This window comes from Salvelinus namaycush, chromosome 13 (genome assembly GCF_016432855.1).
Source record: "Salvelinus namaycush isolate Seneca chromosome 13, SaNama_1.0, whole genome shotgun sequence".
Lineage (NCBI taxonomy): Eukaryota > Metazoa > Chordata > Actinopteri > Salmoniformes > Salmonidae > Salvelinus > Salvelinus namaycush.
The window spans coordinates 32,917,367-32,940,635 of NC_052319.1; the positions used below are offsets into that span (position 1 = coordinate 32,917,367).

The 23,269-nt window shown below is 43.9% G+C and overlaps 1 protein-coding gene across 1 annotated transcript; it reads right to left on the minus strand.

The window, feature by feature from the left end:
- Positions 1-190: 190 nt before the first annotated feature.
- On the minus strand, positions 191-23,263 carry LOC120058098 (OX-2 membrane glycoprotein-like). Its single transcript, XM_039006573.1, has 6 exons — positions 23,191-23,263; positions 20,501-20,821; positions 19,351-19,680; positions 12,931-13,215; positions 12,265-12,369; positions 191-243 (listed from the first exon to the last, which is right to left on the minus strand). Exons 1-6 carry the CDS (start codon positions 23,261-23,263, stop codon positions 191-193), a joined length of 1,167 nt encoding a protein of 388 aa, XP_038862501.1.
- Positions 23,264-23,269: the final 6 nt, after the last annotated feature.

A 23,269-nucleotide genomic window follows, 5' to 3' on the forward strand; every position in this document is an offset into this window, starting at 1 on the left:
CACACACACACACACACACACACACACACACACACACACACACACACACACACACACACACACACACACACACACACACACACACACACACACACACACACACACACACACACAATCAGCCCACACTCTCATATCTGCTCGTTGGCCTTAGCTGCAGCCCTGGACACACTAGTGGCAATGTATGTTTTCTTTAGAGGACAAAGCCCTCGTTCAGCCGCCAGAGGGGTGGCGAGAACACGCCATCTGAGGAAAGAAGGGAGGGAGGGAGGGAGGGAGGTGTGGATGGAGGTGTGGATGGATGGATGGATAGATAGATAGATGGATGGAGGGGTGGTAGATGGGTGGTGAGAGAGAAATGGCAGACTGCATCCAGATTGAGGTCATACAGAACCCATGTGACTTCATCACGCTACAGTCCCAGAAACCTTATGACAGGGTGGACAAGGTGTGTAAGAGGGGTATGACTGTGGGATTGGTCCAAAATCAACCCTAACAACACACTACACTCAGTCTCATTAGTATGAGGGAAACTGGGTGTGTCACTGGAGGGTGGGTTTGGAGCAAACGTGAGAATGATGACAGATTCCAGTACTATTCCATGATCAAACCTGATATTGATAGAGAAAGCATCTATTCCTCTTGAGTGTACAATGTGCATAAGAAATGGAACAGGTTGTGGATTTAGTTCTGAAGACACACAAACACATTCCTGGCCATGCTAAAACTGTGTGGAAAACTAGTGATCTGATCTCTCATAAGAAAATATTCAATTTTCAGACAATAATCTGTTCTACTGCACACCAAGCCAAGATAACACAGTCCCACACAGAAGGCAGTCACAGAGGGAAGTCACAGAGGGAAGTCACAGAGGGCAGTCACAAAGGGCAGTCACAGAGGGCAGTGTTTGTGACACAGAGCTAATAAACACACTTTAACCAGCCTTCACTGCAGAGCTGCCCTTACAGATTGAAGCTGGCCTATTTGCAGCTGTGTGTGTGTGTGTGTGTGTGTGTGTGTGTGTGTGTGTGTGTGTGTGTGTGTGTGTGTGTGTGTGTGTGTGTGTGTGTGTGTGTGTGTGTGTGTGTGTTTATTCTCCAAAGCTCGGTACCCCTATCAAACGGCTCAGGATAAAACAGACTTGGAACAAAGTGCATATGGAAGCCAGATATGGACAAACAGCCAAGAGGAGAATAATTCCACCTTTCCCCCCTCTCTCTTTAAAGTCAATCCAGGTGTACAGAGACTGGCCACAGAATTCCATTCCTGGGATACAAACTCAAAAACCTCAGTTTTGCTTCGTCAACTTTCAATGTTCAGTATTAAGTGTCAATTATTTAACAACCAGTAATACACTAGACCTTTTTCTAAAAGTTTTTATCTTACATTTCATCACGTCATCATCACACAGTACATTTTCAAGTGACAGCATCTTCCTTCATACGGGGGTTGTGTTGACCTTTGATGTGGTTAGTTGCTTTTTCAGCATGTGAAGTGACTCTGGAAGAAGGCACATTATGAAACACATGTTATCTGGTAAGAGCCCTCCACACACATATTCAATGGTTACATCACATATCACAGCAGTCAATGTACATACTGGGAAAAAACCTCTAAGTAAAGTGATGTGTATGATGACGCAATTAGAGAAGTAGCACAGAAGATGCATTATGATAGCAAACCATGACAGTTTTCTCCTAAAAAGGCAATTAACCTTGACTGCTATCTGATGCTTATACAGATGAAGTAAATCGGGTCAGCATTTCATGAAGCTTAAATCTGCAGAGACCTGATAATACTGATGGCCTGGCCACTCCTTGGTGGCAATGATTAAAAAGGAAAGCCATTGCACATATTCATACACGTCTTCTACTGGGAATCACATTAAACCATCTGACCATGGAATGTGAAAACACACACACTCACAAACAACTCATAACTACAGTTTTTCACCCTCTCCCCATGATAAAAATGGCATTAATGGTATCATTTTATAAAATATTTCTATCTGACCATAAATTCCACCACCCTCTCGCCAACTCTGCTAGAGTTCTGAGTAAGTGGTCTATGTCTGAGACCTGCGGTTGAACCCTTACAGATAGCTTTATCACTGCCAGCATGCAACAGATGTAGGATTTTGAATTGAGACAGTTTGATACAGCAGGAAAAGAATCCTGCAGCAACAGTAAATGTGAATTATTAGGTGGGATATAACATTTTTGTAGGGGTTGATCCATTTTTCAGTAGCGCTTTACTTGACACTCAGCGTCATAACACGTAATGACACGGTCATAATCATGCCATAATATGTCATAACAGTTTCAATAACTTGTCATAACCTGTTATAATATGGTCATATCACTGTCACGATACATATATTTAGATCTGTTGTGACATATATTGCGTTATTATATGGCTGGTTATGACACCTACATAAGAGTGTCAAACCCCACAACACCTACCACAGAGGGCAAACACTTCATGTCAACACTATGTTTATGTTATAGATTTTTGTATTTATTGACCATATTAAATGATCATTGTAATTACGCACACACTAATGTCAGACATGCACCTACTCCAATGCTCTGTTGCTGATGACTGGGATGAATGCAGGAGCAGATTTTAAGAGCAGGACAAGACTCCCTCTTTTTGACTAATGACTGACATAAGGGCATGTACGTGATAGGCCTATCTGGCATTATGATGGTCATAATGCTTCTTGACAGTGTCATAAAGTGTATTTTCTTAGTCCAAGTAAAGTGACACGGGATGGTCAAGCTATTTAAAATATGATGCCTGTAAAGAATTCATGAAAACATCCACAAACTATTGAAGAAACACACTTTTAAACGAAAAAAAAAACTAATTTGTGTAGATGTCACAACCAGCCATAAAATAACGCAATATACTGTATGTCACAACATGTGTAAATATACTGGTCATGACAGTGTTATGGCAATATTATGACAGATTTTGACAAGTTATGTCAGTTGTTATGACATATTATGACATGGTTATGACAGCATTCTAACTTGTTATGACACTGGGTGTCAAATAAAGTGTTACCAATTTTTCATAAGGGAAAATCAAGTCTGGAATTTCAAAGTGGAAATTACAAACTTTAGAAGCCTTTTTAAGCCTCAAATACACTACATTGCAGAAAAATTCTCCTGTAGGAAAATTCTCCCTCCACATGGTGATCAAATTAAGATCCTACATCTGTAGGAGGTTCCAGAAAGAAATTACGCTTAGCTAAATACTGTCAGTCGCATACACATTATGTACACTTAATTGGCAAATAACTTGGCAAAGCAGGCTGTCTCATAAAACACTGAGAATAGAATGAAAATAGAGTGCATTCTGGGGGGTTCAAAAGGGTAGGTCCTCCACAGAAGCTGCATTACAGTGGTCTAAAGTGGGACTTTAAAGTTTGTAAATTCCATACAATAACTACTCATCTCTTCTGCATTCAGTGTATCACAAGCCACTGAATACTGTAATACCATGGTAGACTAAGGTATTTTCACTTCTCATTCAGAGTTTTCATGGTTTCCCCACGAACATAGTCCCTTTCATCTCGGGAACATACTTTATAATAGCACAAAGAAACCAAGGCAGTTACAAGAATAAAATAATTAGTCAGCATCACATGATATATATATTGATGCTGATTGGGGTTATCAGAGGACAAGGTTAGGTTCAGATCTGTTAGGATGTGTTGTGATTATTCTGGGTCGTATTCAAAGAGTCTCAGAGTAGGAGTGCTGACCTAGGATCAGGTATGTGACTGTCCATGTAATCTTATTTATTATGATCTGAAAGGGAAATCTGATCGCATATCAGCACTCCTACTATGAAACTCTCTACTATGAAACTCTTTAGTCACAAGCCATTGTGACTAAACAATTGGTGTTTTGAGTGGATGGATTCAGATTCTCAGTGACCCTGTGATGTTGGTCATGATGGATTGTATTGTGTGTCCTCTTCTTGAGGTGGGCCTTGCTTCACTTCTGAAGGTGCAGCAGAATGTTGAGGAACATTCTCTGATTGGCTGAATATCACTTCCTCCTTTCAGACTCCGTCTGTGCAGAGGAGCGAGAGAGAGAGTGAAAGAGAGAGAAAAAGAAACAGACAGAGAAAGAATACACCCTGGCGTGAAGTTTTGATAACTCTGTAAATCTCTTTAGGACAAGGTGACTTTTAGAAATATATTTCCCTGTATTTACCCTCCAAAATGAAATGATATTTAGCTGCTAGTGTCACGTTCCTGACCTGTTTTCCTTTGTTATGTATTTGTTTTAGTTGGTCAGGGCGTGAGTTGGGTGGGTTGGTCTAGGTTTGATTTTCTATGTTGGGATTTTGTGTTCGGCCTGGTATGATTCTCAATCAGAGACAGCTGTGAATCGTTGTCCCTGATTGAGAGTCATACTAAGGCAGCCAGGGTTCACTTGTGTTTTTGTGGGTGTTTGTTCCTGTGTCAGTGTTTGGGCCACACAGGACTGTTTCAGGTTAGTCACGTTTGTTGGTTGTTGTATTTTGTAGTGTTTGTTGTTTCCCATTAAAATATGAATACTTACCAATCCGCATCTTGGTCCGATCCATGCTCCTCCTCGTCTGAGGAGGAGAACGACTACGACTATCTTAACAGAAACACCCACCAAAACAGGATCAAGCGGAGTGGAGAAGGAAGGCAGGAACAACAGCAATGGGGAGAAGAGGAATGGACTTGGGAGGAAATCCTAGACGGTAAAGGACCCTGGGCAGAGCCAGTGGAGTGTCGCCGCCCCAAAGCGGAGCTGGAGGCAGCGAAAGCGGAGAGGAGGTATTACGAGGCGAAAGCAAGGCAGAGCGGCTGGAAGCCCGAGAGGCTCACCCAAAAATTTCTTGGGGGGGGGCTAAGAGGTAGTGGGCCGAGGGCAGGTAGGAGACCTGCGCCCACTTCCCAGGCTAACCGTGGAGTGAGAGGGCGTCGTACTGGTCAGACACCGTGTTATGCGATGGAGCGCACGGTGTCCCCAGTACGCGTGCTTAGCCCAGTGCGGGCTATTCCACCTTGCCGCACTGGGAGGGCTAGGTTGGGCATCGAGCCGGGTGCCATGAAGCCGGCCCAACGTATCTGGCCTCCAGTACGTCTCCTCGGGCCGGCGTACATGGCACCAGCCTTACAGGTGGTGTCCCCGGTTCGCCTGCATAGCCCAGTGCGGGCTATTCCACCTCGCCGCACTGGCAGGGCTACGGGGACCATTCAACCTGGTAGGGTTGGGGAGGCTCGGTGCTCAAGAGCGCGTGTCCTCCTTCACGGTCCGGTATATCCGGCGCCACCTTCCCACCCCAGCCCAGTACCATCAGTGCCAACACCACGCACCAGGCTTCCAGTGCGTTTCCAGAGCCCTGTTCCTCCTCCACGCACTCTCGCTGTGGTGCGTGTCTCCAGCCCAGTGCCTCCAGTTCCGGCACCACGCACCAGGCCTACTGTGCGCCTCAGCAGGTCAGAGTCGGCCGTCTGCCCAACGCCGCCTGCGCTGCTTGCCTGCTCAGCGCTGCCTGAACTGTCTGCCTGCCCAGCGTGGTCTGAACTGTCTGCCTGCCCAGCGCTGCCCGTCTGTCCCGAGCCGTCAGAGCTGCCCGTCTGCCCAACGCTGTCTGAACTGTCCGTCTGCCAAGCGCCGCATGAACTGCCCGTCTGTATTGAGCCTTCAAAGCCGCCCGTCTGCCATGAGCCTGCAAAGCCGCCCGTCTGCCATGAGCCTATAGAGCCGTCCGCCAGACAAGACCAGCCAGTGCCGTCCAGCCAGGACCAGCCAGAGCCGTCCAGCCAGGACTAGCCAGAGCCGTCCAGCCAGGACCAGCCAGAGCCGTCCAGCCAGGACCAGCCAGAGCCGTCCAGCCAGGACCAGCCAGAGCCGTCCAGCCAGGACCAGCCAGAGCCGTCCAGCCAAGACCAGCCAGAGCCGTCCAGCCAGGACCAGCCAGAGCCGTCCAGCCAGGACCAGCCAGAGCCGTCCAGCCAGGACCAGCCAGAGCCGTCCAGCCAGGACCAGCCAGAGCCGTCCAGCCAGGACCAGCCAGAGCCGTCCAGCCAGGACCAGCCAGAGCCGTCCAGCCAGGACCAGCCAGAGCCGTCCAGCCAGGAGCTGCCAGCCAGCCAGGAGCTGCCGGAGCCAGCCAGCCAGGATCCGCCAGAGCCAGCCAGCCAGGATCCGCCAGAGCCAGCCAGCCAGGATCCGCCAGAGCCTTCCGCCAGCCAGGATCCGCCAGAGCCTTCCGCCAGCCAGGATCCGCCAGAGCCTTCCGCCAGCCAGGATCCGCCAGAGCCTTCCGCCAGCCAGGATCCGCCAGAGCCTTCCGCCAGCCAGGATCCGTCCCTCAGTCCGGAGCTGCCCCTTATCCTGGTGCTGCCCCTTATCCTGGTGCTGCCCCTTATCCTGGTGCTGCCCCTTATCCTGGTGCTGCCCCTTATCCTGGTGCTGCCCCTCAGTCAGGTGCTACCCCTCAGTCAGCTGCTACCCCTCAGTCTGTTACTGCCCTTTGGAATAGTGGGATTGACATGGAGGGTGAAGATTGGGAGGAGGCCACGGAAGCGGGGGTTGACTATGGTGGGGTGGGGACCACGACCAGCGCCAGAGCCGCCACCGTGGACAGACGCCCACCCAGACCCTCCCCTAGACTTTGTGCTGGTGCGCCCGGAGTTCGCACCTTAAGGGGGGGGGTTCTGTCACGTTCCTGACCTGTTTTCCTTTGTTATGTATTTGTTTTAGTTGGTCAGGGCGTGAGTTGGGTGGGTTGGTCTAGGTTTGATTTTCTATGTTGGGATTTTGTATTCGGCCTGGTATGATTCTCAATCAGAGACAGCTGTGAATCGTTGTCCCTGATTGAGAGTCATACTAAGGCAGCCAGGGTTCACTTGTGTTTTTGTGGGTGTTTGTTCCTGTGTCAGTGTTTGGGCCACACAGGACTGTTTCAGGTTAGTCACGTTTGTTGGTTGTTGTATTTTGTAGTGTTTGTTGTTTCCCATTAAAATATGAATACTTACCAATCCGCATCTTGGTCCGATCCATGCTCCTCCTCGTCTGAGGAGGAGAACGACTACGACAGCCGTTACAGCTAGTGTGGCTATCATAAAGAAATACAAATGCCATTATTGTAGAGGTGGTCCTCCTCCTCTTCATACGAAGAGGAGGAGTAGTGATTCGACCAAGGCGCAGCGTTGTGATATGACATGATATTTATTTAAACAAGACGAAAACAAACTATACTTGACTAACTAACAAAACAATAAACGATGTAGACTGACCTGAACGTAAGAACTTACATGTAACACGAAGAACGCACGAACCGGGAAAACAGACTACACAAAAACCGAAGGAACAAACATACCGAAACAGTCCCGTGTGGCGCAACATACACAGACACGGAAGACAACCACCCACAACAAACAGTGTGAAAACACCTACCTTAATATGACTCTCAATCAGAGGAAATGACAACCACCTGCCTCTAATTGAGAGCCATATCAGGTCACCCTTTAAACCAACATAGAAACAGAAAACATAGACTGCCCACCCAAACTCACGTCCTGACCAACTAACACATACAAAACTAACAGAAAACAGGTCAGGAACGTGACAATTATGATCTGGACGAGAATGCCAAATTGAGAAAAAGGTAAGTATCTCTGGATTAAGTATCGAATATTAGTTAAATGTAGTAACTCATAAATTAGATACATTTCTTTAAATTGACAATTCTGTGAACTGTCTTGTGCAAGTTTTAAATTGACACAATACCTGTTAGTAAAGGTGTCAGCTGGAGATGATGTGCAGGAGCTTGCACAGATTTGTAGTTTTGAATGATGTCTACTTTGATGCTAATTAGCATTTTTGAATCTGAGAGTAAATAGAGCCTAATATATTGACAAAAGTCACCTTTTTGATTACTAAAAGACAGATTAGTATTTTCATTGTCTTCTCTTTACAGCATCAACCCTTTCCTTTCTAAACAATGTTTTCCTGCAATGTTTTTTTTAAATATTGCGACATGCCTGGCTTGGCCTCTCTACGTTTGACAGACAGTGGCAACTCAAGAACAATCTGCCCAAATTGCGCATGCTGCCTTTCCTTCAGACTGTAGGCAATACGATAAAACATTTGTAAAAAAAAAAATAAAGGTAAATATCCTCTGTGGCCAAATCATGATTTAGTAGTCTATTTAGAATTATTGTATATATTTCTGTATAGACAGGAGTATGTTAATTAGGCTATATAATTTTGGCAATTTAATTCAATTTACTTTAGGAAAATGTTAACTTCCCCAAGCCTTATGGACTCGCTGCCTGTGCTTGAAACCATAACAGCATGTAACTTCCATTCACTGTTGTGGGCCACTCGAAATAAAAAATGATTCCACCGGCCTTCCAAGTGGCGCAGCGGCCTAAGGCACTGCATCGCAGTGCTTGAGGTGTCATTACAGCCCTGGGTTCAATCCGGGTGGCAGTGACTGCAGTGACTGGGAGACCCATGAGACGGCGCGCAATTGGGCCAGCGCTGTCTGGGTAAGGAGAGGAGTTGTCCGGCCGGGATTTTCTTGTCCCATCGCGCTCTAGCGACTCCTTGAGGCGGGCCGTGCGCCTACAAGCTGACTTCGGTTGCCAATTTTACAGTGTTTTCTCCGACACATTGGTGCGGCTGGCTTCCGGGTTAAGCGAGCAGTGTGTCAAGAAGCAGTGCGGCTTGGCAGGGTTGTGTTTCGGAGGACGAATGGCTCTCGACCTTCACCTCTCCCAAGTCCATACGGGAGTTGCAGTGATGGGACAAGACTGTAACTACCAATTGGATATCACGAAATTGGGGAGAAAAACAGGTAAAAAGTACAAACAAATTTGTAATAATCAAATAATAATAATAATAATTCTATATGTAAAGACCAGATTAAATTAAGAATAGTCTGATGGGTGAGAATATGATCAAGTGCTTGTCAAATTGTGAATGGGAGACTGATGAAGTGTGTGCAGCCTGTGCAAGAAACAGAGCAAAGCTCATGCCTTTCATGCTTTTTTCAAATCATCATTAATCACATCATTCAGCCTTAAAATTGATAACAATTTCAAAACATATAGCCTTACGTTTGTATCATAACTAAAGTTAAATAAATAACTCTAAATTAAACATATAGGAGGACCTGTTTCCTTGTTAACCGCTCAACACAGAATAGCCGCACTCCTTCAAATCATTTGGAGAAAATTTCCTTTCTATTTTATTCAGCTATGTTCAATTGAATGCTTCATACTATAAAATAATCAAAAATAATGCCATGGATTTCAAAGCAGATCTTGTCTGCTAAATGAACTGTGTAGCCCACAGCCATATGGCATAGCCAGATCAGGGCGTAACATTTAAAAAATAGATATATTTTAACCTTCATTTAACTAGGCAAGTCAGTTAAGAAGTGGCGGCAGGTAGCCTAGTGGTTAGAGCGTTGGGTCAATCCCCGAGCTGACAAGGTAAAAATCTGTCGGTATGCCCCTGAACAAGGCAGTTAACCCACTGTTCCTAGGCCGTCATTGTAAATAATAATTCATTCTTAAGTGACTTGCCTAGTTAAACAAAGGTTAAATAAATAAAATAACAAATTCTTATTTACAATGAACAGTGGGTTAACTGCCTTGTTCGGGGGCAGAACGACAGATTTTTACCTTGTCAGCTCGGAGATTCATTCTAGCAACCTTTCGGTTACAGGCCCAACTCTTTAACCACTAGGCTACCTGCTAATAATAATGACAACTCAGAATATGCTATTCTGTTCTTCTGAAATAGGTTACATTTTCTTCATATCATGTTTCTTTAGACCTGTCTAAAATAAATCATGGATTTACTGTGATAGTGTAGACTATATTACATGGATTTATTCTACTTTTTAAAATGTAGATGTTTCAACAGTCTGCATCAGTGTGTGGAAGCCAGGAGATGCTAAACGTGTTTATGTTAATTAACGGTCAATTACCGTGAGACCGACAGTTATTTGCTTGACAATCACTGGCTGACAAAATGTCATGACCCCCACAGCCCTAGTTTGGGCACACTCTTATTTGTTGTATCCCTTACGATCCTTTATGTATAACATCTCCATTCTGCACAGAGCACTAGCAATGCTGAAACCAGCGATGACACAGAGGTTCTTTTAATTAGGGATCGGCGTCCCATCAACGGAACAGCTGTAAATCATGCAGAGCCTTTTGTCACCATCGCAGATTTTAGAGAAACAACAAATGTCGGTACATATAAGTGTCTTATATCGGCTGAAAGCTTAAATTCTTGATAATATAACTGCACTGTCCAATTTACAGTAGCTATTACTGTGAAAAAATGCCGCTATTGTTTGAGGAGAGCTCCTAACAACAAAACACTTTTTTCACTGCGATAGGTTTTGATAAATTCACCTCTGAAGGTGAAATGTGTAATTACATTCTGAAATTTTGTGCTGATTTATCATCCAAAGGGTCCCAGAGATAAAATGAAGTTTTGTTAGATAAAATAATTTTTCATATCCTAAAAAGGTCCATAAAGCATGCACGATCGATTTTGTATTTCCACTCGTTCAAATTGCAAAGAAAGGAATCTGTGAAAATCTAACCCTAAACGTGGTTTCAACCAGGCAAATCCCATTTGTATGTATTCCTCAGAGATCCTAGAACGTAACCAGACTTCACTATATCATTAGGGGTGTAGTATATCTTATAGAACACCAAATTTGGTCAGAAAGCGACGCCTTCATGGCAAGCCGATGACGCGGCCGACCTTCATTTGATCGATTGTATCTTTGTCAAATAAGCACCAATCGGGGTCAAACAAAGCTAGCTATATAGCCAATGAGCTGGGCTTTACGGGAGTATCTGAAACCCCTCTGCCTGTCGCAAAATGTAGGTGCTAACCTTCTGCGACAGCATGCCTTTTCCTTTTGGACAAAAATTATAAGAATATTCAGAGTTATGAAGTTATGAAAACTGGTTGTTTTGCAAATGTTGAGCTTATAATATGGCTACTAATACTTGGAAAGCTAATTTAAAGTTCAAGTATACAGATTTGACGATATTCTTGCAGAAAAATGTAATATGAATGCCAATGTCTCCTTCACAATTTGCCCAAATGTACCTGGGTGACTTCACACTAAATGCCATGTAGTTCGCTCATGCTTCAAGTTGTCGGTCTGAAACTTTGCACATACACTGCTTCCATCTTATGGACACCATCGGAATTACAACCAAAGTGATGGCTAGAACTGGGACCTTTCTGTTGCATTTCAAAGATGGTGGTGGAAAAAAAACGGTTGTTTTTTTCTTTGTATTTTCTTCTGCAAGATCTATTGTGTTATATTCTACTACATTAAATTTACATTTCCACTAACTTCAAAATGTTTCCTTTCAAAGGGTACCAATAATATGCATATCCTTGCTTCAGGGCCTGAGCTACAGGCAGTTAGATTTGGTATGTAATTTTAGGCAAAACATTTAAAATAAGATTAAATGACCCCATAGTCCATAGAGAAAGAGGCCAAAGTTAGGGCAACAGGCAAAGTGCAGGTTGAGTGCAGGTAATAGGCAAGCTGACTGTCAATTCCCCCCATGTGAAGTTGGGGTGGTAGCGTCTTGTATTGGTTCCCTATACCATTCTGAGAACCAGCAGAACTACTATAGCATCTAAAAACAGCTCCATCTGGCCAGCTGCAAAGTTTTATGTTTGTAATTCCTCTGTAGTGACTGGAGACAGCTGTCAGCATAGAGATGGATAGATACAAGGACAGAGAGCTCTCTTTTCATGTGATCGATTCCCCCCACTCATACACAAGTGACGGCTGTGAATTTTAAGATTCAGGAATGGATACACCTTGGTCCCTGAGGGTATCTGGTTAAATTTAGCAAACAATGTAAAACAATTGTCCTTTTGTCTTTAGGGCATCGTTAAATTATACAAATGCCAACCACAGGTTTGATATTTTCAAAGGATGCATAATTCCATATCTCTTTCTCAAACACACGCATGCACACACACACACACCATTGGGCTAACATTATATTCCAGGATGTTTTCATGGCTACTGTACGTGCTCAAACACTCAATTAATGAAAGTGATAATGACCTCAGAATGACCCCAGTTTCTTCCATCACTATTGTGCTGTGAGGGTGTTTACACACACACACACACACACACACACACACACACACACACACACACACACACACACACACACACACACACACACACACTCACCATCTTCTTTGCGCAGGAAACACTTCCAGAGGCAGAAGCAGAGACATATGACCAGCAGAGCAGCTACAGTGGTCACAGAGATTAAGATGGTCAGAGCTGTCCCAACTAGAGAGAGAGAGGGAGAGCAGAGACAGACAGAGAAAAATAGAAAAAGTGAGAGATTGAGAGAAACAGGGAGAGAGAGACAATGAGAGACAGTGAGAGGGAGAATAAGATAGAGATTTAGAGAGACAGAGTGAAAGAGAAAGAGAGTAAGAGAGACAGTGAGAGAGAGAGAGGGAGATAGATAAAGAGAGAGATTGAGAGCGAGAGAGAGAGAGAAAGATAACTTTTTAAAAGTATATGTTGATTGGTTCAGATTAAGTTTGGATTTCATTATGTACATATCTGATTTGACCATTTGGGCATGAACACTCATTAACCCTACTTGGCAATGACTTCAACAAAAACAGATCTCAAATCTTAAACACTGTGTTTAGGTCAGTCATAAATGTTTATCCATCACCCAGGGATCAGTATTCTTGGCTTTGTCTTGGTTTGGTCAGGCTACTTATAGAAAAATGTTAGCTCTGAGCCAAGATAAATGTAAAACATTTGTCTCCTCCCAATGTGTGTGCGTGTGTATATGTCTGTGTGTGCGTGCACATTCGTGTTTGTCTCACTCACTCTTGGTGTTCATAGACACAGCGATGGGTGACTCCAGACCCTTATGGTGGACCAGGCATTTGACGGACACGTCCTTCAGCAGCCCTGATTGGACAGTGAGGGTGCTGATGACCAGGGTGGTCCCATCCCCCTGCTGGAGCTGTGATGTCACAGGGGGACCCATAGTTCGGTTGTCCCTCTCCACGTTCCACACTATCTCCACCGGGGGCCGTGACACGGCTGTACAGTTGGCCTCGATCACCCCTGGAGATGTGTTCTTGTAGCTCACCTGGGGTTTAGGCAGTACTGGGGAAGACACAGAGATAATCAAAGATCAATGTTGGGTTTAGTGAATCAGTGTGTTTTCAGGTGGGTTGACTTAACTCTGACTTGGTCCTGCATAGTGACTCCCAAGTGGTGCAGCGGTCTAAGGCACTGCATCTCAGTGCTAGAGGCGTTACTACAGACCCTGGTTTGATTCCAGGCTGTATCACAACCGGCCGTGATTGGGAGTCCCATAGGGCAGCGCACAGCGGCGTCCGGGTTAGGGTTTGGCCAGAGTAGGCCTTCATTGTATATAAGAATTTGTTTTTAACTGACTTGCCTTGTTATACAAAGGTTAAAAAAAAGATGACTTGGATCACAAGAGAAAATCGACTTATTTGGGCAGAGAATCGATGTCACAGATAAAATCAATATGTGAAAAAACTATCAACTGTAGGAATCTTGTGACTATGTGCATACTGTACTTGAGATCCATATGCAACAAATCATCTCTGTTTTCAATTGTCTGTTCTCAGAGCTGTGGTAGGAATGTTTTTCATTGGAATTTAGAACATTTGTGTTGGCGAGAACTGATCTGGCTGGCCACAGATATTTGGCCCTGATAGCACAGCAGCAGTAGTGTCTTAACAGGCGTTTCTACTGAACCACATGAACCACCAATCTGGAGTAGATCTGTGGTAGAGGTGGAGCAACCCCAGGAGGAATTCAGACAACAGAACATAGCACTGTGATATGTACCAAGACTGCTATCTACTGACATAGCACTGTGATATGTACCAAGACTGCTATCTACTAACATAGCACTGTGATATGTACCAAGACTGCTATCTACTGACATAGCACTGTGCTATGTACCAAGACTGCTATCTACTGACATAGCACTGTGATATGTACCAAGACTGCTATCTACTGACATAGCACTGTGATATGTACCAAGACTGCTATCTACTAACATAGCACTGTGATATGTACCAAGACTGCTATCTACTAATATAGCACTGTGATATGTACCAAGACTGCTATCTACTGACATAGCACTGTGATATGTACCAAGACTGCTATCTACTGACATAGCACTGTGATATGTACCAAGACTGCTATCTACTAACATAGCACTGTGATATGTACCAAGAATGCTATCTACTGACATAGCACTGTGATATGTACCAAGACTGCTATCTACTAATATAGCACTGTGATATGTACCAAGACTGCTATCTACTGACATAGCACTGTGATATGTACCAAGACTGCTATCTACTGACATAGCACTGTGATATGTACCAAGACTGCTATCTACTGACATAGCACTTTCATATGTACCAAGACTGCTATCTACTGACATAGCACTGTGATATGTACCAATACTGCTATCTACTGACATAGCACTGTGATATGTACCAAGACTGCTATCTACTGACATAGCACTTTCATATGTACCAAGACTGCTATCTACTGACATAGCACTGTGATATGTACCAAGACTGCTATCTACTGACATAGCACTTTCATATGTACCAAGACTGCTATCTACTGACATAGAACTGTTATATGTACCAAGACTGCTATCTACTGACATAGCACTGTGATATGTACCAAGACTGCTATCTACTAACATAGCACTGTGATATGTACCAAGACTGCTATCTACTGACATAGCACTGTTATATGTACCAAGACTGCTATCTACTAACATAGCACTGTTATATGTACCAAGACTGCTATCTACTAACATAGCACTGTGATATGTACCAAGACTGCTATCTACTGACATAGCACTGTGATATGTACCAAGACTGCTATCTACTAACATAGCACTGTGATATGTACCAATACTGCTATCTACTGACATAGCACTGTGCTATGTACCAAGACTGCTATCTACTAACATAGCACTGTTATATGTACCAAGACTGCTATCTATTGACATAGCACTGTGATATGTACCAATACTGCTATCTACTGACATAGCACTGTTATATGTACCAATACTGCTATCTACTGACATAGCGCTGTGATATGTACCAAGACAGCTATCTACTGACATAGCACTGTGATATGTACCAAGACTGCTATCTACTGACATAGCACTGTGATATGTACCAAGACTGCTATCTACTAACATAGCACTGTGATATGTACCAAGACTGCTATCTACTGACTTAGCAATTTGATGTGTACCAAGACTGCTATCTACTGACATAGCACTGTGATATGTACCAATACTGCGGTCTACTGACATTTACAACATTGGAAAAATGTAACAAAATCCCAAAGCTGACTAAATTGCTATCTGTGTCACACCCAGATCTGTTTCACCTGTCTTGTGATTATCTCCAACCCCTCCAGGTGTCGCTTATTATCCCTGGTGTATATATCCCTGTGTTTCCTGTCTCTCTGTGCCAGTTCATCTTGTATGCCTTTCAAGTCAACCAGCAGTTTTCCCGTACTCCTGCTTCTATTCTCTTTTGCAAGTTCTCCTGGTTTTTGACGCTTGCCTGTTTTCTGGAGTCTGTACCCGCCTGCCCTGACCTCGAGCCTGCCTGCCACTCTGTACCTCCTGGACTCCAAACTGGTTTTGACCTTTTGCCTGTCCACGACCATTCTCTTGCCTACCCCTTTTGAATTGTTTAAAAAATATCAAGACTCAAACCATCTGCCTCCCATGTCTGCATCTGGGTCTCACCTTGTGCCCTTATAATCTGGCTCTGAACAGAGAATATGAATTGGCTGATTATCTCTACACTGTCAAAGATATGAAGCAGAGACAGATCCTTACCAAGTACAGGCTGAGTGACCACCAATTGGAACGTAAAAAGAAGAGTGTGTATGTGGTCACTCCACGACAAGGGAGGTAGAAACAGATGCACTTTCTCCTTTACTCTGTCAAATATTCCTCACCATCAGATTCATTATTCACAGAAATTACTACATTTATTCCAAATTGTAACTTATTAATCTCAGAGGAGATTAATATTTGGCTGCAAGCTCCTCTTGCAGCCAAATATGTATTTGCCTCCCATAGCCTGAGGAACACTGACTAATATTTGCATAGTAAGCAGTAACTTCATTATTATTAGTATTATTGTTATTACCATTATTGTTATTATTATTATTGTTGTGATTATTATTCCAAATAGTAGTGGTACGGGTAGTAGGGGTGATGGTAATGATAGCAGTTTAATCAGTGGTGGAAAAAGTACCCAATTGTCATACTTGGTGACAAGTAGCCTAGTGGTTAGAGCATTTGGCCAGTAACCGAAAGGTTACTGGATCGAATCTCCGAGCTGACAAGGTTAAAATCTGTTGTTCTGCCCCTGAGCAAGGCAGTTAACCCACTGTTCCCTGGGCGCTGAAGACGTGGATGTCGATTATGGCAGCCCCACGCTCCTCTCTGATTTAGAGGGGTTGGGTTAAATGCAGAAGACACATTTCAGTTGAATGCATTCAGTTGTACAACTGACTTGGTATCCCCCTTTCCCTACTTGAGTAAAAGTAAAGATACCTTAATAGAAAATTACTGAAGTAAAAGTGAGTCACACAGTAAAAGTCTAAAAGTATTTTGTTTTAAATATACTTAAGTATCAAAAGTAAATGTAATAGCTAAAATATACTTAAGAATTGAAAGTAAAAGTAAAAGTATAAATCATTTAAAATTACAATGCCATTTGGCCCTAAACTGAGAGTACACAGTGGCAGAATACCTGACCACTGTGACTGACCCAAACTTTGACTACCGTACGTACAGACTCAGTGAGCATAGCCTTGCTATTGAGAGAGGCCGCCATAGGCAAACCTGGCTCTCAAGAGAAGACAGCCTATGTGCACACTGCTCACAAAATGAGGTGGAAACTGAGCTGTACTTCCTAACTTCCTGCCAAATGTATGACCATATTAGAGACACATATTTCCCTCAGATTACACACATCCCCAAAGAATTTGGAAAAAAAAAACTAAAATGTTTGATAAACTCACATATCCACTGGATGAAATACCACAGTATGCCATCACAGCAGCAATATTTGTGACCTGTTGCCACAAGAAAAGGGCAACCAGTGAAGAACAAACACCATTGTAAATACAACCCAAGTTTATGTTTATTTATTTTCCCTTTTGTACATCATTACAACACTGTATATAGACATAATATGACATTTGAAATGTCTTTATTCTTTTGGAACTGTTTACTGTTAATTTTATTATTTATTTCACTTTTGTTGATTATCTATTTCACTTGCTTTGGCAATGTTAACATATGTTTCCCATGCCAATAAAGCCCTTGAATTGAAATTGAATTGAATTGAATTAAATTGAGAGAGAAAGTGAGAGATATGGCACAGGCTTTTCTGTTGGAATCGCTGGAAGTTCCATTTGAGACAAATGCCTTGCTGTTTGACTGGGCTGACAGGGAAAAGACAGAGCGAGGGAAAGCAAGAAGGAGAGAAAGGGGAAAGGGGAGAGAGAGGGAGTGTTGATGAGACAGTAGGGAGCACTGTCTGCCTGAAACAATAATACAGTCATGACTTTGGGTGTCACACTTTAGTACCCCCTCTCTCCCTTTAATAGATCCATTCTTTAGTGCTAATGTAAACTCTCTCTCAGTGAGACACAGCCATAGAAATAAGAATGAATAGAAAGGGCGTCTCCATTCAAGTCAATGATGGTATAATGGGTGGACTGGCAGCCATTTTGAGTGTACCCATGCCAGGAAGTAAAATCAGGAAGTGTACCATTCAATCTTTGCTATGATTTGTTGAGTCAATTCAACTGACATTCTGAAAAATACATTCCATTGCATGAGCCACATCAGTTAGCATCATTTTAATGAACATTCTACATTACCATGGCAATCCAGCATCAGTTGATAGAACATTTCAAAATAACATGGAAATTATTGCATCACAATACCAGGCCTGTGTGTACCAGTACCAGTCAATTGCCAGGGTTAGAGCTTCCAAGTCCGTTATATTCATTGTTATTGCTATGGACACACCACCAGCCTGGGTCTGTGTTTCACTTAATCACACAAACACCACTAACTACAACTTCAAACAGACGGAAAACTAATGATGATCAAACACTGATTTGGAACTAGTGTGTATATTTATGTGTCTGTGCCTGTGTGTGTGTGTGTGTGTGTGTGTGTGTGTGTGTGTGTGTGTGTGTGTGTGTGTGTGTGTGTGTGTGTGTGTGTGTGTGTGTGTGTGTGTGTGTGTGTGTGTGTGTGTGTGTGTGTGTGTGTGTGTGTGTGTGTGTGTGTGTGTGTCTGTGTGTGTACCTGTACTTCTTCCCTGAAGAGCCCTTACCAGCAACAGATGGACCTAATTTTCAGCCACAAACATGTCAAGAACAGCTCAGTATTTGATACACTCCTTTCCACCTCAATCCCTTTGGAGCTGCCTTCAGGTCCCAGCTTACATCGAACATATGACTGTTCAGGGAGAACCTCTGGGCTACAGAATACTGTAGCAGCAGTAGTCATCAAATAGAAGTAGCGGCATATTGTTAAACTGCCTCTTTCACTGTTACTACTACAGTGTCCGTCATTTAAGACTGTCAACGCTGTCAGTGGACACAGAGGTCAGAGCACGCACTCGTGCACACACACACATTTGTCAAATAATCTCCCTCCCTTCCTTAGGTGAAACTATGCAGAAGCAACCGCCCAAAAAAACTCCCAGTGCTATAACCTAATATTTGACAACATATCGACCACCATCAGCCAATCACAACAGCAGAATTATTCCTCCCTTTAGGGTCTGCACTGTATATTACTATAACAGAGGAGTGATAACTCTTCTCTATGGAGTGAAAGAGAGCATTCACCAGTCTGGTTTGTTCAGCACAGTCAGGTCTGTATCATGTTAACTATCATGCTGGGGATTCAAACATCATGCACTACCCATCACTCGACAGTTAAACCCATTCAACACAGTGTAAAGCGCAAGCACCTGAAGGTGGGTATGCTGCCAATATATTCAATCATCATTACTATAAGTTACTATCATTACTATAAGTTACTATCATTACTATAAGTTACTATCATTACTATAAGTTACTATCATTACTGTAGACGCTATTAGACAGTGAGAAGGATGTTTAGCTTTACCCTGGCAACGACAGTGAAGAAGGTGTATGTATAGTAACCTTTCCTACCAAAGACAGTGAGGCAGATGGTAGCGCTCTTGGTTCGCTCTGAGTAGGTGTGGTACTCGCAGGTGTAGCAGCCCTCATCCTGGACGCCAACTGGTCTGATGGACAGCTGGCTATGGGAAAGGGAGGGGGTCAGCCAGGCCCTCTCCTGGTAGGGCGGCTCGATCATGGGGTCGCTGCGCTTGGCATAGGAGGCTACTTCGCTGGAGTCCCCCTGCTCTGCTGTATGTCTCCACAGCACCTTCTGCACCTTCTCTGGCAGGCCATAGGTGCAAGACAGGACTGCCGCCTTACCACTCATCGCTGTCTTGTTACCCTCAGCAATCACACGGGCTGGAGGAGAGGAAAACAACATGTTCACACAAACAGATAGACACACACACACATACTATGCTATCTGTGCGTCTACCGTTCTGTCTGCAACAGCAGTTTCTGATTACCAGTATGAGCCTCCCCTCCCCTCCTCGGCCCTCCTCCCCCCACTGTGATCACACAGAACCTGTCAGAAATACATGGGTCTGCTCCCACCGCTTCTATGCTACATATGGGAACATATGACAACACCACATGGGGATGGGAGTCATGACATCTCTCTACATCCATCAGAGTACATCCCTATAGTATAGAGGTTTATCAAAAGAGGAGTGACTTCCTGATTCAGAGGGTTTGGGTTAAATGCAGAAGACACATTTCAGTTAAATGCATTCAGTTGTGCAACTGACTAGGTATCTCCTTTCCTGAATCAGTCTCCAGATAGGTAGCAAGGCACCACGGAGTCCACTGAGAACAAAGAAAGGCACCAAACAAAAGGATGGGCAGAAAATGGAGTATAAATTGAGTTCAGAATCAACAACAGGCCCCTTTTAAATGTTATGTGAGTGCCCATGCTGCTGACCAGAAACCCCCTATGTCCAGGATTTTCCACTGTATCTGAATACAGAAAACCTCTGCCCCCTTCCTCCATCCCTCTGTTGACGTATTAACTCTTCTAAGATCAAAAATTGGCAAGGAGGGAGTGAAGGAGGGCAGGAAAGAGAGAAGTACAAAACAATGATTGGGACATGCCCATATACTCAGCTGTGACGCTCAGACTACAATCACAGAGTAACACAGCAATGACAAAGAGGAAATCTGAACATTCTTCTTTATTCACATGTGACGGTGAGGCAGGTGCGTCCCTCTTGCGATCCTGAGGGGTAAAGGTCAAAGATGCAGGTGTAGCAGCCCTCGTCTCTGAAGCCCACCCTGCGGATGGTGATGGCTGAGGTGTCCTTGGGGGAGGGGGCCAGCTCTACATGCTGCTGGCCGCTCACGCTGTCCTTCTGGCTGGGCTCGTAGGTCAACAGAGTCTTGTTCTGGACATCCAGCCAGCGCACCTGTTTCAGGCTGTCCCCACGCCCCTTAGACACCATGCAGGTCAGAGTGAAGGGGAGCTCCACTGGGGACTCCATGCGCTCAGGGGCTGTTACCTTGCCTGGGACATGGATAGGGGAGGGGACAACAGGGATCACAGATCAGCCAAACAACTCATGCACTTATTGTTTGACTGACCTGCCCATTACTTATTCCACATTTTGATGTGTTACAGCCTGAATTTAATATGTCAATAAGTATTGAACCCCTTTGTTTTGGAAACCTAAATATGTTCAGGAGTAAAAGTCTCACAATAAGTTGCATGGACTCACTCTGTGAGTAATAATAGTGTTTAACATGATTTTTGAATGACTACCTCATCTCTTTACCCCACACATACATACAGTAAGGCCCCTCAGTCGAGAAGTGAATTTCAAACACAGATTCAACCACAAAGACCAGAGAGGTTTTCCAATGCCTCACAAAGGAGGGCAGCTATTGGTGGATGGGTAAAAAAAAACAGACATTGAATATCCGTTTGAGCATGGTGAATTGATCAATTACACTTTGGATGGTGTATCAGTACACCCAGTCATTACAAAGATACAGGCGTCCTTCCTAACTCAGTTGCCCGGAGGGGAAGAAAACCGCACAGGGATTTCACCATGAGGCTTATGGCTGTGATAGGAGAAAACAAAGAATGGATCAACAGCATTGTAGTTACTCCACAATACTAATCTTATTGACAGAACAAAAAACGGAAGCCTGTACAGAATTCAAATATTCCAAAACATGCATCTTGTTTGCAACAAGGCACTACATTAATATGGAAAAAAATGTGACAAAGCAATTCACTTTTTGTTCTGAACAGAAAGTGTTATGTTTCAGACAAATCCAATACAACATATTACTGAGTTCCACTCTCCATATTTTCTTGTCATATGCAAGGACTAGGGAGTTTTGCACAGGGATTTTCCTAGAGAAAAACCTGGTTCAGTCTGCTTTCCACTATTTCAGCCACACCAGTTACTGACAGGTTAAGCACACAGCAAAGCAATCTCCATAGACAAACATTGGCAGTAGATTGGCCTTACTGAAGAGCTCAATGACTTTCAACGTGGTACCATCATAGGATGCCAAATTCCAACAGATTGTCAAATTTCTGCCCTGCTTGAGCTGCCCCGGTCAACCATAAGTGCTGTTATTGTGAAATGGAAATGTCTAGGTGCAACAACGGCTCAGCCGCGAAGTGGTAGGCCACACAAGCTCACAGAACAGGAACACCGAGTGCTGAAGCGCACAGCACGTAAAAATCGTCTGTCCTGGTTGCAACACTCACTACCGAGTTCCAAACTGCATCTGGAAACAACGTCAGCGCAAGAACTGTTCATCGGGAGCTTCATGAAAGGGTTTCTATTGCCGGGTAGCCGCACACTAGCCTAAGATCACCATGAGTAATGCCAAGCGTCGGCTGGAGTGGTGTAAAGCTCGCCTCCATTGGACTGTGGAACAGTGTAAATGCGTTCTCTGGAGTGATGAATCACACTTCACCATCTGGCATTCCGACAGACGACTCTGGGTTTGGCGGATGCCAGGAGAACGCTACCTGCCTGAATCCATAGTGCAAACTGTAAAGTTTGGTGGGGGAGGAATAATGGTCTGGGATTGTTTTTCATGGTTCGGGCTAGGCCCCTTAGTTGCAGTGAAGGGAAATCTTAACGGTAATAGCATACAACAACATTCTAGACGATTCTGTGCTTCCAACTTTGTGGCAACAGTTTGAGGAAGGCCCTTTCCTGTTTCTGCATGACAATGCCACCATGCACACAGAAAGGTCCATACAGAAATGGATTGTCGAGATTAGTGTGGAAGAACTTGACTGGCCTGCACAGAGCCCTGACCTCAATCCCATTGAACACCTTTGGGATGAATTTGAACGCCGACTGCGAGCCATGCCTAATCGCCCAACATCAGTGCCTGACCTCACTAATGCTATTGTGGCTGAATGGAAGCAAGTCCCTTCAGCAATGTTCCAACATCTAGTGGAAAGTCTTTCTAAAAGAGTGGAGGCTGTTATAGCAGAAAAGGTTAGACCAACTCCATCCATATCAATGCCCATGGCCTTGGAATGAGATGTTCGATGAGCAAGTGTCCACATACTTTTGGTCATGTAGTGTACTTATGTAAATGAGATATTTCTGTATTTCATTTTCAATAAATTTGCGTAAATGACTAAAAACATGTTTCCGTTTTGTCATTATGGGGTATTGTGTGTAGATGGATGAGACATGTTATTTGAATACATTCAGGCTGTAACAAAACAACATGTGGAATAAGCCAAGGGATATGAATCCTTTCTGAAGGCATTGTAGATGTCTAACACTGTACACAACATATTGTTTGGTGGAAACGTGCATAACCACAATCATGTGGGGAACTTACTAATACAAATAGAAATGTGTCAATATGTCTAGTGCTATGTCCACTCACCCTGCAACCTGACCACCACCAGTAAGGACACACACAGCTGCAGGCATCGCACCAGGGAGGACTCACACATCATAGTCTG

What these genes read in the sequence shown, in the direction of transcription:
- LOC120058098 (XM_039006573.1), bottom strand. Translation starts at nt 23,263, where the DNA reads ATGATGTGTGAGTCCTCCCTGGTGCGATGCCTGCAGCTGTGTGTGTCC. An exon ending in CACCTGCCTCACCGTCACAT is followed by an intron (nt 19,681 to 20,500) that starts GTGAATAAAGAA and finishes CCTCTCCTCCAG; the next exon opens with CCCGTGTGATTGCTGAGGGT. An exon ending in TTTCCTGCGCAAAGAAGATG is followed by an intron (nt 244 to 12,264) that starts GTGAGTGTGTGT and finishes TTCTTTCCTCAG; the next exon opens with ATGGCGTGTTCTCGCCACCC.